An 18,284-nucleotide genomic window follows, 5' to 3' on the forward strand; every position below is an offset into this window, starting at 1 on the left:
AGGGAGGGTGGGAGGGAGGGAGATGCAAGAGGGAAGAGATATGGGGACATATGTATAACTGATTCACTTTGTTATAAAGCAGAAACTAACACACCATTGTAAAGCAATTCTACTCTAATAAAGATGTTAAAAAAAATAATTATTAGTGATAGAAAAATCCTCTTTTTAAAAAGCTTGATTTTTTTTTTTTTTTTTTTTTTTTTTTACTCAAACAGGATCTCTCGTCTTATTAGAGAACTTCAAATTGAAGTAAAAATAGTTTAGTGCTAAAGAGCCTAATTAACTAGCCATTAGAATTCTGAGAATCAGAGCTTAAGTCATCAAGAGTGAAGACTGAGTGAACTGTCATTAGGGAGACAATACATCCTTAAAGTAGGCTAAATGAATGAAAATTGTTTTCCTAGAGTAGACTCCAATTTTTATAGATTCATCTTATTTCTTATTCAATCCAAAAGGTCACTTATGTGTTTATATAGGTAACAAAACCTCATTTGGGCTAATTCTACACATCCAATATAGAATTCTTCATTTTGACAAGTGGTCCTATCATTACTACTAAATACTTAGCACACTCTTCACCTTTTGTATTAAGTGTCTAAAAGTACTTAAAATATGAATTTAATATTTTTAACATAGCAGAATATATTGGTTTTAATCCAGTCTTTTGATCACATGTTGTTTGTACCAAAACTTTACCCGTAAGAAGCTACTGACTACTTCTACATCTGAATGCATTTATTTATTGAGGGAAGAAAAGGAGGAGGAGGAGGAGGAGAGGAAGAATAGGAGAAAGGTGGGAAGCAAAGAAGAAAGGGAAGAGGAAGAAAAGGAGGGAGAAAGGGAAGGAGGAAGGGAGGAAGGAAGGTTGGCTTAACGCCATTTAGAATAATATTCACTAACTTCACTAAAAGACAAGTCAATAACTTCTTGCTGGTTAGGGTTTAGCTACTTTTCAGACTTATCTGTTGGATAGTCTCAGAGTATGTTTTCATATTTTTATCCGGGCGATATTGGAACATAGATTAACAATAACAACAAAAATCTCTCATTCCCTATAACTCCCCTGTCTCTAACACCAGGACGTAATTTCAGCAAACAATGCTACTTCTAAGTATACAGAGTTCAGAGTGCATATGAGCAAAAGAGAGATAAAATTTGTAAGAATTCAGAATTCTCTGCAACTAAAGCCCTTGAATCACTGTTGTGGCCTCTCCCGTTGTGGAGCACAGGCTCCGGACGCGGCCATGGCTCACGGGCCCAGCCGCTCCACGGCATAGTGGGATCTTCCTAGACTGGGGCACAAACCCGTGTCCCCTGCATCGGCAGGTGGACTCTCAACCACTGCGCCACCAGTGAAGCCCAGTCCTTGAATTTTAATATGTTCCTTGTATTGCCTTAAATCTTGGCCTTGTCTGTGTTAAATTTACTCATGGATTTAATTTCTTTCAAAAAATAAAACAAACAAATCCATCCTCTGAGGCAACTTTAAATTTATCTCTCTTTGCACAACAGACCGGAGGACTTAAGGGGTTTTTTCCAAACATGGAATGCAATGTTTACCCATTGGATCCCATCCAGTCAACTGAGAAAACAATTTAATTTCTTGAAAAGTACTGAATAATTTTAAATCCTATGTATTTATAGAATAACTGAAGTTACACTGCTTAATTGGAGTCCTAGGCTTTGACATAAATATTCTATCATTTGTTGTATACATACAAATTTTAAAATACTATGCTTATCAGGAGATTTCAAAGAAAAAATATCCTCTCCCCTGTTTTTAAATAACTCTTCCAAACCTCACGATTCCTTTCATATATGGATAGATGATTACACACAAATTAATGTTAGGAATTTTTTTCCATGGTTGAAATGCATCAAGAAATGAATTTCCAAATAAATTTTGTCATTATTTATCCTTGTGACTTTTTTTTAATATGTTCACCAATTGGCACTTTTCTTCTATATATAAAAAAATAATCAATACTGATCTATTGATCTTCTGACATTATCCATTTTCAGGAAGTTGGCCTGACGTGATCGAGAGAACAAGGACTTTGGGACCGGGTCTGGTTTTGAATCCAGCTGTGTGATGCTGGAAAAGCTTATCATTTTCATAACTCCAGTTGCCTCCTCAATAAAATGGGAATAACGCCAACTCCCTCAAAGAATCCCATCAAAGGTAAGTGAGATAATGTGTATAAAGTAGCAGGCACGGGCTGTTTTGTCCCTGTCTCCTCCTTTGTGTCCTTCACTGCTCCGAAAACTCTCACTGTGGGGGAGTGATCAGAACCCAGCCCATCTTTCTGTTACCAGACAGCATGCCAGCAGCTCCCTCTCATGGCTTCCCATTCCAGCGCACTTTCCCTACACCCCAGGCAAAGCAGAAAAGCAGGACTGTCTGGTTTGGAGATACCCTTTCTGCTTAACAGCCAGATTCTAAGCTTAAGAGGTCACCTTGGTCAAGTCATATTGGTAAAATTATGACTAACTTTATTCCAAGCAAAAAAAAAAAAAAAAAACTTTCCCTACACCCCAGGCAAAGCAGAAAAGCAGGACTGTCTGGTTTGGAGATACCCTTTCTGCTTAACAGCCAGATTCTAAGCTTAAGAGGTCACCTTGGTCAAGTCATATTGGTAAAATTATGACTAACTTTATTCCAAGCAAAAAAGAAAAAAAACCACCACACACACCCCCCCTAGAAACTATGAGTCATATTTCTCCTTATTCAGGCTTTTTCTAAACAAACTGATGTACTGTCCTCTTCCCAGGACAGATGAAACGTACAAGCTGAGACACATACTTTGTCTAAATCACCCGGATGTTTACTTTGTCCCTTAACAGAGTTTCCTCATTCACACTCCAGATTCTCAGATTTCTCTCCAGCTGTGGGGAAGCAGATTTCTACATCTAGTGGAGAAATCTAGGTTGCCGGGATCCAAGGAGCTCCCGTCTTAGTTTCCCTAAAAGCTCATGGATCCCTTCTGAACTTGTTCATTACAGAATAGTTCTCCTGATGGAAAACAACTCCCTCCCAGATGCACCCATCACTGGCATACAAAACATTTTAAAACGATAGGACAGTAAGTATGCTCAGTATGAAAGATACAGAAATGAAATAAGCCTCTAATATAGTATTGTACATCAACTATACTTCAATAAAAAATAAAGAAGTCTCACTACAGAAATGATTTATAAGGATCAAAACTACAGCAATAAAATGGAGGAATAGTAAACTGCTTTATCACACTGCTTTAGTTTTTTTAAACCCCAGAGTGTTGAGAACCTATCCTAGGAACATGATGGAGGAAAGTCAGTCTCCAATCCCCAAAGGGACACATCCTTTCAAGCTTCGACGCAGGAAGGAGCAGCATAACGAAGCAATGTACTAAGTCCCTTAGTTGGGGCCTTGTCTTCCTTAGAGCCAAACAGGACTTGTCTGTATAAGACCCACTACTTGACTTAAATGGACAATTTTAGCCACAAATACCATAAGTTAGATCTCTTATTATTTGCAAAAATTAGAAGGAATTCACACATGTGGAGGTGAGTATGCCTATATGTAAACATTGTAGATGAATAATTTTAATCACTATATTATGCAAATATCAGATTACATTTTCTTTTTAAAAAGGATCGATATGGAGACATTTGTGCAAATGCTAGATGACAACATGAAATTAATGGCCACTTTTACATTTATCTGCTCCTGTGTCACCTTTAATGAGAATGGATCTGCTGCCATGAAATGGGCTGTGAGCAGGCCAACTTGAAAACGGTGTGAGGAAGTACCTCTTTACTCGTTACATTATTTGCCTTCAAATTAAAACTATGCCAGCTTTGCAAAGCTTAATTCTAATGCAGGTTTCACAATCTTCTAGAAAAGCTCTATTAAAGCTCAAAGCTTAAGAGCTTAAAAGGTCTGTCACTTATCCTTTGAAAATTTTTAAAAAGGTCCAAAATCCCTAAAACTATTTTCATATGCACCTTCTTTTGCCATCTCTCCCTGTAAAACCTACGGAAAGTGGGATCGTGATTTTGCTTTTCCACAAATGTGATCTCAACAAGTTGATTAGACTGTGTTGTTGTCCCTTACATAATTTGTGCCCAAAAAGTAGCATCATGATTTCTTCAGACTAAAGTGTACCAAAGATACTCCATCAATAAACGTCCAAATAGTGCAATTCCTTAAAGAAGTTCACAGAACTCAGCTTAACTAAGCAAGGACAGGTCCTGCCTAAAGACCACCATCGGTGCTTGAAGAGCTCCAGGCAGGAGGGGAGAAAGGAGCTTCAAGCCACAAACACTTTCCTCTGATGCCAAAAGACACTGACCCTTAGTTCTTGGTCATTTAATATCCATTTTAGTAATAATGGTGCCTGCTGACATACAGGTGGTGGATTTCCAAACATCACTGAGCCTAAGCAATTCTAAGACATCATCACTTTTATTCATCACCATTTAAAGTGACGGCTCTTATTCTATTACAGAGCATTTATTTCTAAGAACATATCCTCAGGGGTGGGAGGAAGGAAAAAATTACTGAGGTTTGGGTAAAGGGCCATATTAAAGAAAAAAATACAGTAAATGGGAAACCCAGATACACCAAGGACGCAGTCAACTACCCAAATCTCCAGGCAAAGTAAATGTAAATTTGTTGAGGCCAGCAATGGGTGGGAACTAATATTTGAGTATCCAGCAGTTACTGAGGCAGTATGCGACCAAGTTTAGATGGGTTCTGGAGCTACTGGCTTTACCCCTAACTAGCTGCGGAACTTCATTTAACTCTTTGGCCTCAGTTTTCTCATCTGTAAAATGTAAATGTTAGTACTTACTTTAAAGGTTTTTCTTGAGGATTAAATAAGTTAATACATCTAAAGTGTTTTGAACATTGCTTAGCACACACTCAGTAACTGTTTGCTCATATTATCGTATTTTGTTTATTCCTAATTATAATCCTTCACTGTGGGAGGGTACCCTATTTTTGGTTGTAGAAACTGAGAGTCTGTTTAAAGAAACTTGCCTAAGATTACATACCTATGATATGCTGAATCCAAAATTTAAACAAATACTCTTTTCATAACAAGTCATACAAACATTTAAAATATGTGAAATATATTTTCTACCTTCATCTTATATCCTAGATCAATGATTCCCAAGAGTGGTCCCCAGACCAAAAGCATGAGCAGCACCTGAGAACTTGTTAAAAATGTAAATTTCCAGACCCCACCCCGCATCTCTCATTCAAAACTGACATTACAAGGGCAGCTGTAAGCAGTTACTTTCTCTTCCTATGGACAATATAGCAATCTTAGCAGGAGTATTAAAACATATCCTAGAGCAATTGTGAAACACTGGAACATGTGTTTAGTCAAGATCGTGTTGAGTTATACGCTGGAGGTTTTGAACAAAAGACAGTTGAATTTCCGCTTTACCTGAGGGCAGAGAGCTGGATCAGTATATAGTTGACCCTTGAACAGCAGGGATTTGATCTGCATGGGTCCACTTTCATGAAAATGTTTTCCATAGTAAACACTATAGTGCCTCGTGACCCATGGTTGGTTGAATCTGAGGATGTGGAATGGCAGATACGGAGGAACCATGGATACAGAGGGCTGACTATAAGTTATACTCAGATTTTTGAGTGCATGGGGGTTGGTACCCCTAACCTCCACATTGTTCAAGGGTTAACTGTACCACCAGCTGTCCATGTGACTTTGGGCAACTCCCATAACCAATCTAGGCCTCGGCTCTCTCATTAGTGAAATGAGCAACCTCTCATATCCCTTACAAGTTTGTATTCTACTCAAAGAACTCTAAATCTCTCCCTATGTTTTATATAAATATGATAAACAATAAAAATCTGAGAAACAAGGTGACCTGTTGGATTGAGTTATGAGAAAATGAAATTTGGGGGTTTTTAAACTGGATCAGAGAAGGAAAAACTTGCAAGGCATTTAAAAATTTCATGACTCCAGGCCGAAAGTAAAAACATATAGAGTACAGAAAAAAATTTACATAATATCAAGCCAATAATATAAGTATGTTACCTTCGTGGAGAGGCAAAAAGAAAATACCACTAACCCACCCTCATGTTAAGTTTACTATAGTGAGAAGCTTCATTAGAAGCTGTGAATGAACTGTGAACTTGAGTCCAGGTATGGTAGAATACTCAGACTGGGAATTCAGAAGCCTGAGTTCTAAGTTCTGTTTCCAACTAAATGTGAGCTTATTTTGCCCTCTGAGACTCAATTCCTTCACCTATAAAATGTGCACAGAGATGAAACTATATCTTGTCTTAGATTTTGTTCTAAAACTAAAATTTAATCTTTATTGATGTATCAGACCAGACATGAAGATGCACCATTATGCAGGCTAGGCCGCTGCTAGTGACAGGTGTGGTCAAAACTACCAGATGAGAGAAATATAAAGCAATTAAAGAGACATTTCAGGAAGGTTGTTCTGGGATATAGGCTGAAGTCATAGAGTCAACCCCAAATGAAATTACCCACATAGTGAAGGTCATTCTTATATCCAAAGGATAGCATGAAGTTTCTAGAACAAAGTCATATTGCTTTTTTTTTTTAAAGGAATCACTTACTTTTCTAATATGCATATGTAAGTAACATTTAATTATGTTAGATGTATATACAAGTATTATTGTTTTAGAGAATAAGGGGGAATAACAAACTAGATTTGGGCTTACTCCGTAGGAACGGACATACAGAATAAGGAAACTTTACACAGCATCAAAATGTATACCAGGGGGGCTTCCCTGGTGGCACAGTGGTTGAGAGTCCACCTGCCGATGCAGGGGATACAGGTTCGTGCCCTGGTCCGGGAGGATCCCACGTGCCGCGGAGCGGCTGGGCCCACGAGCCATGGCCGCTGAGCCTGCGCGTCCGGAGCCTGCGCTCCGCAACGGGAGAGGCCCGTGTACCCCAATCAAAACAAAACAAAAATGTATACCAGGGCTTTCAATGAGAAAACTGGGTCAGAAGGATTAATCAACAGAGCAGTTCTCTGATTTGCCAAAGGCCCACCCCTCATCTTGACACCTTGTATGTGGATGCTGCTACGGCCCTCATAGGGAGCCATTAGCTTTGGGCTTTGTTATAAATTAGCTTCCAGGGAGCTGATCAGAGAACCCTGGAGAAGATCCATTCTTCTGTCCAAAGAGGGCCAAACCACATGACTGGTAGTTTTAAAATTGAAAAATTCCTCCAAATTCCTTAACGGTTGGAGAGTCAGCTGAGAATCAAATAGGTAAAGAACTTCAAAAACCCCTAAACTTTAAAATTCTATTTATTGAGAACACAACATGAGACTTGGTGGCTAATACTATTAATTTCTCTTTCAACCTAAGGAAGTTACATCAGACATTTGTAATTGTTTGAGAGAGATCATATTTTTTCTGCCATAATGGCACACCATTTCCAGGGTGCTACACCATAGATCACCCTAGAAAATGCATCCATTTGAAGGGAGAGGAGTCTCTTAGGAGGATCTCCATTGGGAGGGAACACAGCATATAAGGAAATGAAGGCTCACCAAGTGACCAGAGCAAAGAGGGAATGAGAAGACAAGGAAGGAGAAGATGGAGAGTGAGATGAACCTAGGGAGGTCAGCAGTAGCCAAAGGAAGCAGGGCTTTGACGACAGTGCCAAAGATCTACTTTATCTTAGGAGTGAGTAGCAGTCATGGAAAGGTTTTATGCAGAATGATAATGCGAGCATATCTGCCTTACCAAAAGATTCCTTAGTGGATCAAAAAAAGGTTTTTTGTGGGTCGACAGGCTTGACTGAGTAGCTTAAATTGCAAACAGTCCCTGCTGTGTCTCTGATTTGTCAGGGAGGCATTAAGATAAATAGAGGTTCAGCATCATCATAGTTCGGGGCCAACAGAAAACCCAGTTCCTTCAAGCATATCCCAGTGGTCACACAGCTGCATTCTAATGTTCCTCCGGGTATAGATGTCTACGCCAACAGTAGCACAGAGAATATGCTCAGAAAAAAGCAACACAAATTAACTCTGGCAGTTAACTCTGGCAGTTATTTTTCAGACTCCATCTGCAAAGCAACAGCATTTTTCAGTAGCCAAAGAAGATAGAAAATGCATCTCACAAAATCGCTACTGGACCTATAGCAATCGTACCTTGTTAGCAGCACTGCCCCTTGAATATATATATTTTTTTGCTATGTTTGCATAGGAACATCTGTGTTTACATCAGGGAATGTGAAATATAAGCACAAAAGAGAAATGACTAAATAGGATTAAAGAACCAGAATCATGGTTTGATGTGGCGTTTAATAGCAAAGAGGAGGCCAGACCACATGACTGGTGGTTACAAAATGAGTAAACACACTGGAATGAAAATAAAAACCGACTTTGATAATAAAGAAAAATCCTTGCATTTTGTCTGTGCATTTACATGCCTGATGTGTCCCCTCCTTTTCTCACCCTCCAAATTTACTGCTTATTTAGAAAAGTGAAGAAGTGTGGTATGGGGAGATGAGCAGTGATACAGAATCACTCCTCTTTTAGCCTGTCCCTGCTCTTGAAAGTCCTCCATTAGGAAGGCATTCCAATGTACCAGAGACCCTCACTGCAAAGAATTCTGATGATTTCTAATACCATCTGCTAGAGTTTTAGTTTTTCTCATTGTGTCACAATTGCTTTAACTCCTTAACAAACTCTAAAGTATATGTATCTATAGTAGAAAAATTCAGATGAAAGTTTTATTTAGCAAGCATATTAGAGAAAAACACCCCGCCATGCGCATACACACAAGCGCACGTGCACACACACACAGGCTGCTACAGAGGATTTAAGTATTAAGTCTATGTTTTTATGATAAAGTCAGTCTTTCTAAACATGAAACCATAAAGTAAAAAGTTGGCTGACTTAACTATATAAAATTTTAAAGCTTTTACATAATGTAAGAGTGGTAAGCAGAATTTTAAAATCAATAAACAGGGAAATAAAAAATTCTGAAGTTATGGTAGAAAAGTTTAATTTTGGTCATCTTAGTTTTTGACAAGATCTACATTTCCTTGGGGAATATGTCATCCCAACAGCCTTGCAAAATAAATGGCAGCAAGTATTAACCTGGGAAAGTGAAGGAGGAATGATTACTCTCTCTTAGTTTCACAAGTATAATAGCACAGGGCCCAAGATAAGAAGATCCCTATACTTGGTTTCATACTATGCCACCAGTGTCTTGAAATTTTTCACAATTTTTGCAAAAGGAGCCCTGAACTTTATTTTCCAGTGGGCCTGCAAATTACTTACTCGTCCTACACTTACTGTCCTGTAAATTGCCCGTCTACAAAGTGGTAAGCTGTGTGCCAAAGAAGAATACCAAGATGCTTAAGAAATAGCTCTAGTCCTGAAAAGTCTGTAGTTTAAAAGTAGAGATAAGTTTAGCAGTGAGATTATAATAAAGTAGAAAATAACACACATGGTAGAAATGAAGCTCCAGAGAAGAAAGAGATTGCTTCCCAGTAGAACCATCAGTATCTGTGGAAACGGCAGCTTTTAGTTGAATATAAAAAGAAGAGAGAGACTTAAACATTGACAATGGGGGAAAAGGCAACAGAGGCAGTGTGCTATATAAAAGCACAAGGTCTGCCCGGACACATGGAATCATTTGGTTTGCCTGGGGCAAGAAGAAACCTGGCTGAAAAAGCAGGCTGCCATTGGCTGTGGGAGGACCTTGAATACCCAGCTAATGATGCTGTAACTAATTCAACAGGAATTATGAGCCTCTGAAGCATTGCAGAAAGAGAACCAGTTGGTCACAGTCATAATTTAGGAAGATTAAAGCTGGCCCCAGGCAACAGTGGTTATTTGTCACCTCTCTGGACTCCCAGCCCACTACTGCATACACAAATGATGTGGACTTGATGTTTTACAGAGTGGCCAGATGAAGAGTGACATCAAAGTCAGTGCCTGTCTTTTAGTAAATCAGTTAAACTCCACTTGCTCTAAGCTGACCAACAAGAAATGTTCACACAGGCTAAGAGAACCAACTTTTATTGTTTAAGGTTTGAATTGTCAAAATAGATGACAAATTTGGGCATCTCTGAGCATACAAAAATAAAAGTATATCCAGGGTCAATTACACACACACACACACACACACACACACACACAATAAAAGTATATCCAGGGTCAATTACACACACACACACACACACACACACACACACAGACATCTCCAATTTCCTGAAATTGTGCCTCTAAAAACGAGTTTTTGTTGGAACCATGAAAGACAGCATTGGCACTCATTCCATTTCCTTATGGAAACTAACTTATGGAAGCTGAAACCAGCATCATAAATACCCAGCTCTTAGGTATGTGAGACAAATAGTTAACTCTGTCCCACAGACAAGCATTCCACTGATTACCAATTGGGCTCTTTCTGTCAGGGCTGCATCACAAGAAATCAATAACTTGTACTTTAATAAAGGCTTAAAAATGAATATTCACTCTGTGTCTTTCTCTCCATTCACATACACACATCTATGTATCAGCACACATATCCACATATATATACATATATAACATACACAGATGGCACCTGAATAATTTAATTTCCTCGCAAACTACTAATCTTCAAACAGAAGAAATTCACGTTCCCACTTCTGTTTCATTCAACCACCTTTAGTAAAAAAACCAACACCTTGCCAATAGAGTAATTTTTTTAATATGGTCTCATATTTGATGTCATATTTGAATTTTATTGTCCTTTTACCAGGAATAAAGAAAATATTATGTAGAAATAAAAATGTAATCAGAAACAATAAGTTAACCAAAAGAAATACCCAAGTAAGGAACAGTAAAATTGCATTTAAGAAAATTCAATAGATATCCATTAAGATTTTTCTATCACTGACACAAAATGATATTTTGACTCCATTTAAACCATTTCTTTACCAAAAATAAAAGTATAAAATAAAAAGGTCAGTTTAACATTCTAGCTCTCAAAAATGAAATCTTGATTGGTGTTGCACTCCCATTTAGCTCATACTCTATACATCACTATTTAGTGATGGTTCTGTTTCAAAAGAAAAATTACACAAAATAACTATTTTTCGAAAAAAGTCAAAGTTGTCAATATTCTTTTTAATGATAATATATACTCTTTAAAATAAGCATAGAGACAAATGAATTTCAGTGACTATCAGTACATTCCTAAGAAACGAAAGCTGGCGTTTTATTCCAATTCCTATGGTATACTGAGTTATTATGATAATATATAATATCAGGAAAAGAAAAGCTTTTGCTACCTCAGAACTGCAACATAAAATAAATTTAATTTGGGAAATTAAATTCAGGATTAAAGGATAATAAACTTCTTGGAACTTTTCATCTTAGTCATCTGATCTTTAATATAGAACCTCACACAGAGATGATTCAGTCTTATACTGTGGGTTGCTTTAGAAGAGGTAAATATATTAACTGATCAACAGTTAGAGATGGACTCAATATCCTTTTTGTTGTCGTTGTTCCTGCAAATGCTCACTTGCTTCTCTCCTCTATGCTGCTCTCCTCTATGAGAGGATGTTGGATGAAACTCTGAAGTTCTGACTTAACCACCTATCATGAAATTTGGCAGCAGAAATAGAAAGAAGCCAGTCCAAAGTCTTGTACTTTCACAAATTTGTAGGCTAATAAGACTGAGATAAAGGCAAAAAGTGTTCCCCGGGCTGCATTTCAGAGGAAGGCTGAAAAGACAATAAAACACTCTCAGGAGAAAAGAAAGCATCCTACCTTTTTAAAAATTCCATATACTCGGTATGCTTGATGAGTCCTGTCCTCATCATTATTGTTTGAAAACATTGTCGATCAATGGCCCAGAGTTTCACATTTACAAGAGCTGCAGAAAAAGAAAAAAAAAAAAAAGGAAAAAAAATTAAAGAATTTCAACAGTGAATTATAATGTGCAAAAGCAATGAGTTATTCAGTAGAATAAAAATGATTAACCTTGGTTTAAAGCTAATATCATAATGCTATCCTATTTAGTTAAGAAGGCAAGTATTCCTACAGACAAAATGTAGTTCATAATTTTCAATACTAGTATTAATGTCTATAAGGAAGATTCCTGTTGCTCTAATGTCCTTGAGGGATGAGACGGTCTAAGAACACATTGAAAGTATTTAGTAATTTCAAGACTATATACAAAGGAAGTTGGATGAAGAATAAGAGGTTCACAAGAAATAACACTCCCTGGTATTTAACCAGAATGGTGTTAATGACTCACATGATCGATCATATTTTAATTTTAAAAAATATAGGTGAAAATTTAGTTTTCAGGTTTCAGGGTTAACTTAATAAAATAGAAATAATAATTACAATTAAATTGTAGCCTGTACCCAAAGTTACCATATGAAGTTATCAATATATTAGCTATGTTTGTTGAATTTTAATCTCTCTCACATACCACTGTCTTTGACAATAAATAAGTATTGAAACTGAATACCACAGAAGAGATCACTATTCGATCTATTAAGCACATGACTAAAAGACAAGTTTTAGAAAGACAGATGTTATAGCGTAAGAGAACAAAATATTAAGATAAACTTAGGTTTTAAAAGAGTACACTAAAAATGTTGGTAACTGAATCTGTGTGATGGGTATTCAAGAAGCATGTTTTACTATGCTCTCTATTTGTATGTTTGCAAATTTTCATAATAGAAATATTTTAAGTTAGCACATGAACTAAAAAAGACAATTCATACATAGTACCCATGGAGTATGGGGTAGAGAAGGGCTGTGCAGGGGTTTGAGCAAGACCAGTGAATGGGGCTGGGGTATAGTTTAGTGATCCAAACACAAAAATGGACAAATGCAGTTCTCTCTTCTTCACAGTTCTCAGACTAAGCCCAGTGAAGGCAACAGATCAAGATCTGGGCATAAGGGAGAGGAGAAAATGCTCGAGTTATCAGGCCATGTATGTGCTTTGCAGGAAGACGCTAGAAGTAATGCACAGAGGAACAGATGAAAAAGATGATAAAAGGAATATTGCACTCTAGAGCAAACCTTTATCTTTGAACTTTACCTAATTTTTCCTTGCAAAATTGTTTGAAGCTACAGAAGAAAACATGACTTCTCCCTTGGCCAGCTCTTTACTGGAGCAAAAAGATTCTCAGTTAAGTAGAAAAAGGACAAAGCAGCAAGGACCAGTGTGTGCATGGCTCCGTTCCAAATAGCCTTCAAAAATCAACCTTCAGCAGAAAACAACGCTCATCTCACAGGTATTCTCCAGTCACATTCTAGTTCCTCTGTTGAATCCAGGCTCCTTTCCAGAACACCTGTTTACTTGAGACGAACCATAGAACTGGATGATATAGCCACGAAGGACTAAGAAAATCAGGACAAGATTCCTAAGAAGTAGACCCTTAAAAAATGATACGGGACTTCCCTGGTGGCGCAGTGGTTAAGAACCCGCCTGCCAATGCAGGGCATACGGGTTCAATCCCTGGTGCGGGAAGATCCCACATGCCGCGGAGCAACTAAGCCCGTGCGCCACAACTACTGAGCCTGCGCTCTAGAGCCTGCGTGCCACAACTACTGAGGCCTGCGCGCCTAGAGCCCATGCTCCACAACGAGAAGCCACCACTATGAGAAGCGCGTGAACCGAAACGAAGAGTAGCCCCCGCTCGCCGCAACTAGAGAAAGCCCGTACGCAGCAACGTGGAAGACCCAATGCAGCCAGAAATAAATAAAAATAAATTTATTTTTAAAAATGATAGGAGTTGAACGAGGAGAGAGACAAAGGGTAGTCAAGTGGGGAAAGTACATAAACAAGAGCACAGCTGTAAGTGAGTTTGGGCTGTGGGAGTCCAGTCAGGGATAAAACAGACTGCAATGGTTGAGATGTCTATAAGGTTGCTACACAATTTGAGAGTAGGTTGATGCGGGGCCCTGGAAGCCAGGCATAGGAAGCCAGGATTAATTTGATGAACAACAGAAAGCTGCTAGAGCTCTTAAAAGACAAAACAAAGAACCACAATTTTAAAGGATATACCACGGGGATATCAAAAAAAATTAAATGCTTACTAGAAAAAAAAGTATTTTCTATATTCATCATTTTTAATGGTTTCCAGGTGTTTCCAGTATAGACACTCCTCCTTCCGAAGGACCAATTAGGATATGCCGACAAATTTTATTTTAAAAATAGCAGCAATAAATAGTTGTATTATATATATTTTTAAAACGCACAAAGGCATGATTAAAAGCATAATGTCAAGGTGAAATAACGCATATATACATTTTAAGGCTTTGCCCCGCAGAAAGATATCACAGTGCATACTCCCGGTAACAGTATATAAAAGCTTCTATTACAATCTCGTAAATTGAAAGATATCATAGTGATAGCTGAGAAAGACTAATCTAGGAGGGACACACTGGATTCAGAAACACTGGAGTCAAGCAGAACACAGACGAACACTGGCGCCATCAAAATAACACTTTTTGTACAAACCATAGGGCACAGTTGTTAATATGATAAAAGCTCAGCGTGAGGAAAGTTGTTCTAATGATACATTGTGCGCACAGATTCAGACAAGGAGTAAGGAGTGCCAGGCAGAGGCCACAGTAATTCAGGAGTCAAGTGAGGACGGTCTTAGTGAATAAGGCAGCAATAGGAGTAACAGCAGAGGCTCGGCACGGCTGTGTGTGTGTGTTGCGGGGGTGTGGGTGTGTGTGTGGCTGTGTGTGTGGGGGTGGGGGTGGGGGTGGGTGTGTGTACACTAAGTTACCTGCAGCATTATTAGTCTGAGTTCACACTTCAAGTCCAGGCTCCATCCCTTGTCTCTCCTGATAAACAACCTTTTTGTCTTACAACTATAGCTTTTTCTGTGTCATTTACTGGCATTTTGCACATGTTACCAACACGGTCAATTATCTCTATGTCTATGTTACGTTACCTCAAATAAGTTTGTACTACATTCCCTCAGAGAAAAGTCCCTGTCTTGTTTCCTCTAACTTCCCCCAATTCAAGAAACTTGCTTTTTATTTGATAAACACTGGGTATAATTGTTAATTAATGTAATTTGTGTACATGAAGTTCACCTGAAGAAAATATATATGCCTAGTCAGACTCTAAGGTTACATTAAAATGTCTAAGCTGAATTTATTAGATATCATAATTCATGTGTAGAAAAACGATCTCTGAAATTCAGTTCACAGATTTCAGTGGCTCAGCGGCCATGGCTCACGGGCCCAGCTGCTCCGCGGCATGTGGGATCTTCCCATACCGGGGCACGAACCCGTGTCCCCTGCATCGGCAGGCGGAACCACTGCGCCACCAGAGAAGCCCCCTATCTTCTGATTTCAATAGCCCATGTAAATGGAATGTCTGAGTAAAACTGTGTTCCAGATATTTTGCATGATAATCAATATGGCTTAATGAAACTTCAAGTTTGTCCATGACCTTGGGCAAGGTGCCAACACCTCTTTTTATATGCTGCCAATATGCATATTAGTCAAGTCAGCATTTTACAGGTGGGCAAGCAAGACTAATAATCACCTTGTAATGTTGTCAGAAGTATGGTTATATTGGAGTTGTGATTAACATCTTGCTTCTTAAACGGCCTGCTGGAGTAAAGGTCTGTTGCTTCCATAACTTAGAGAACATTCAAAAAATCCATTTACCTTTGATATTAAGTGGTATATTAATCTCTGTAGGGGATAAGCACTTCAATAAAACTCCTGTGATTTTCACAATGATTACTGTTGTTGAACACATAAGTCTGAAGAGTATAAAGCAGAAAAAGGGTTGGGAAGGGATTTTCCTTTTTGTTCAAGTATGAATCTAAAATTCGCTATTGGAAACATTTATCATTTTTTCAGGTTAAGGCCAGATTGAACTCTGTGGAAAAGATACAAGTTACCATTACTCTGGGATCTCTAAGTGTATGAATACATTAAGAATACCTTCACTGTAGGCAAAAGTTGACCTTCATTTAGGGGACACCAAGATTATAGAAGAATGAGCCATAAAATTGTGCTAGACTATGAAACCACAAATCTGGGTTTGGCTTAAATTCTCCTACTGGGGAATTCATCTGCTGCCCCATTTGAATGTTGGAAGAATACCGAGAAAGCATGTGTAGGTATAGAGCACTTATAGACTCAAATAAGTATTCTGCCCATATTTACTTTACGCCAATCTAGTTGACACTGCTGCTATATATAAGAGACAGAAAACAAGCTGACGATTCTTGCCCTCAAGAAACTTGCGATCTAGTACAGAGGCTGACAAACTATCGTTCTTGCCAAATCTGACCTATGGTCAGTTGCTTTCCTCACTTAGGAAATTCCAAGGATTTTAGGATCTCTGTGCCAGAAAAGAGATGAACACCGATACATACTTCTTATTCTCCCTCCTCCTCCTCCGCACCATGCACACACCTAGAAAAGGCCACTTGAGGATATAATCAGGAAGAGGACCCTCACCAAGAACTCCACCATACTGGCACCCTGATCCTGAACCTCAAGCCTCCAAAACTCTGAGAAATAAATGTTCATTGTTTAAGTCAACCAGTCTATGGTATTTGTTACAGGAATTTGAATGGAGACACCTGGGGTCCATGGAGCCCCAAGCAGTCTGTGGATGAAACACAAAGGATTTGTGAATGTGAGGTGGGAAAACAACATCTTTATTTTTACTAACCAGTTACTGAAATTTAGCATTTCTTCTATGAGTATAGGCAACAAACCACAGTAAGTGGTTTGTCAGCAATAGAAACCATGGCTATTTTTATATCATCCTATATTTGCTGCAGATATCTTAAATATAATTTACAATCATTATTTTGAACTTACGGTAGTTACTGTAACTCTAGATCTCATTTTTAATGTTATTTTATCACATTAAATGTTTTATCATTGTATCTCAACATAAATGGTTCTTTGTAATCCTGTGTATTTTATTTTATGCTTTTATAAACATTCTTAGAAGAGTCCATATGCTTCAGAGTGACAGATAGGTCCATGTCACCCTTAAGATTAAGAGCCCCTGCTCTAAGTATCCTGGAGAAAGAATTACCTCAAAGAAGGAGACAGGAAGAGTGGTAAGGGAAGAGGTAATACTTTAGCTGGTCTGCATCCATAGGGACATACAAATTACTAAATAAGTATGGTTTACTTATTAACAAACAGCCACTTCCCTAAGTTCCCTGACTATTCCCAGCCCTCTGCCCAGGACTCCCAAGGATTTCCTCAGCTCAGCAAATAAAGGGTTAACACTGAGCCCCCGCATATCAATATTCATATAATTTCTTTGCATGCTTCTCTTGTGCCTGGGATGGCACAAAGTAGAGCTCATCAGGTATTTTCTAAATTGCATTTTGTGTGTATGTCAAACATTTTGTCCAAATAAAATCTCTATTCTTGTACTTCATTGGAAAAATTACTCTAGACCTTCATAATCTCTATTAGAAGAGAATGGGTTTTCAATTTGAGCTTTTCCAAGTGTCTTTCCCTAGCAGCAAAACACTGAGTTTTCTGACAAGGATTCCAGAGTGACCTATTCTTCCCCAAGTCAGCCCCTGTTTTCCAGGGAACATTCTCAGACAGTAGGTAGGTCTCATCTCAAAGCTTCTGCTGATCTAAACTGTGTGTGAATGAGCTAGAAGCTTTGGAGGGCTTGATGTGGGTGGAAGAACAAGACAGGTGCCATTAGCTTGTTCTCCCACTTCACCTTCAACATTAAAAGAGCTCCAGCTCATACCATAAGGCTCACGGGCCCAGCCGCTCCGCGGCATGTGGGATCTTCCCGGACCGGGGCACGAACCCATGTCCCCTGCATCGGCAGGCAGACTCTCAACCACTGCACCACCAGAGAAGCCCCCAGAAACTTTATTTTTACACCCCACATTTTCTTGAAGCTTGAATCATCTGCAATAACTCAGATACTTAGTACTACAGAATCGGCTTACAAAAGACCTTTAAGGGGTCCATGAAGCCCACAATTGCTTCCCAACATTCTTAAGGCATATGTTTGAGGCTCCAGACGCGCAGGCTCAGCGGCCATGGCTCACGGGCCCAGCCGCTCCGCGGCATGTGGGATCTTCCCGGACCGGGGCATTAACCCATGTCCCCTGCATCGGCAGGCAGACTCTCAACCACTGCACCACCAGGGAAGCCCCCAGAAACTTTATTTTTACACCCCACATTTTCTTGAAGCTTGAATCATCTGCGATAACTCAGATACTTAGTACTACAGAATCGGCTTACAAAAGACCTTTAAGGGGTCCATGAAGCCCACAATTGCT

The 18,284-nt window shown here is 38.8% G+C and overlaps 1 protein-coding gene across 2 annotated transcripts in view; it reads right to left on the reverse strand.

The window, feature by feature from the left end:
• Positions 1-18,284, reverse strand: part of PRKG1 (protein kinase cGMP-dependent 1) — a 1,272,686-nt gene that overhangs the window by 427,553 nt on the left and 826,849 nt on the right. For both annotated transcript variants that reach the window (XM_024121261.3, XM_024121260.3), the window contains exon 4: positions 11,776-11,881. In XM_024121261.3, coding sequence (XP_023977029.1) covers positions 11,776-11,881 — 106 coding nt within the window. The remainder of the gene's footprint in view (positions 1-11,775; positions 11,882-18,284) is intronic.

Source organism: Physeter macrocephalus, chromosome 20 (assembly GCF_002837175.3).
Source record: "Physeter macrocephalus isolate SW-GA chromosome 20, ASM283717v5, whole genome shotgun sequence".
Taxonomy (NCBI): Eukaryota; Metazoa; Chordata; class Mammalia; order Artiodactyla; family Physeteridae; genus Physeter; species Physeter macrocephalus.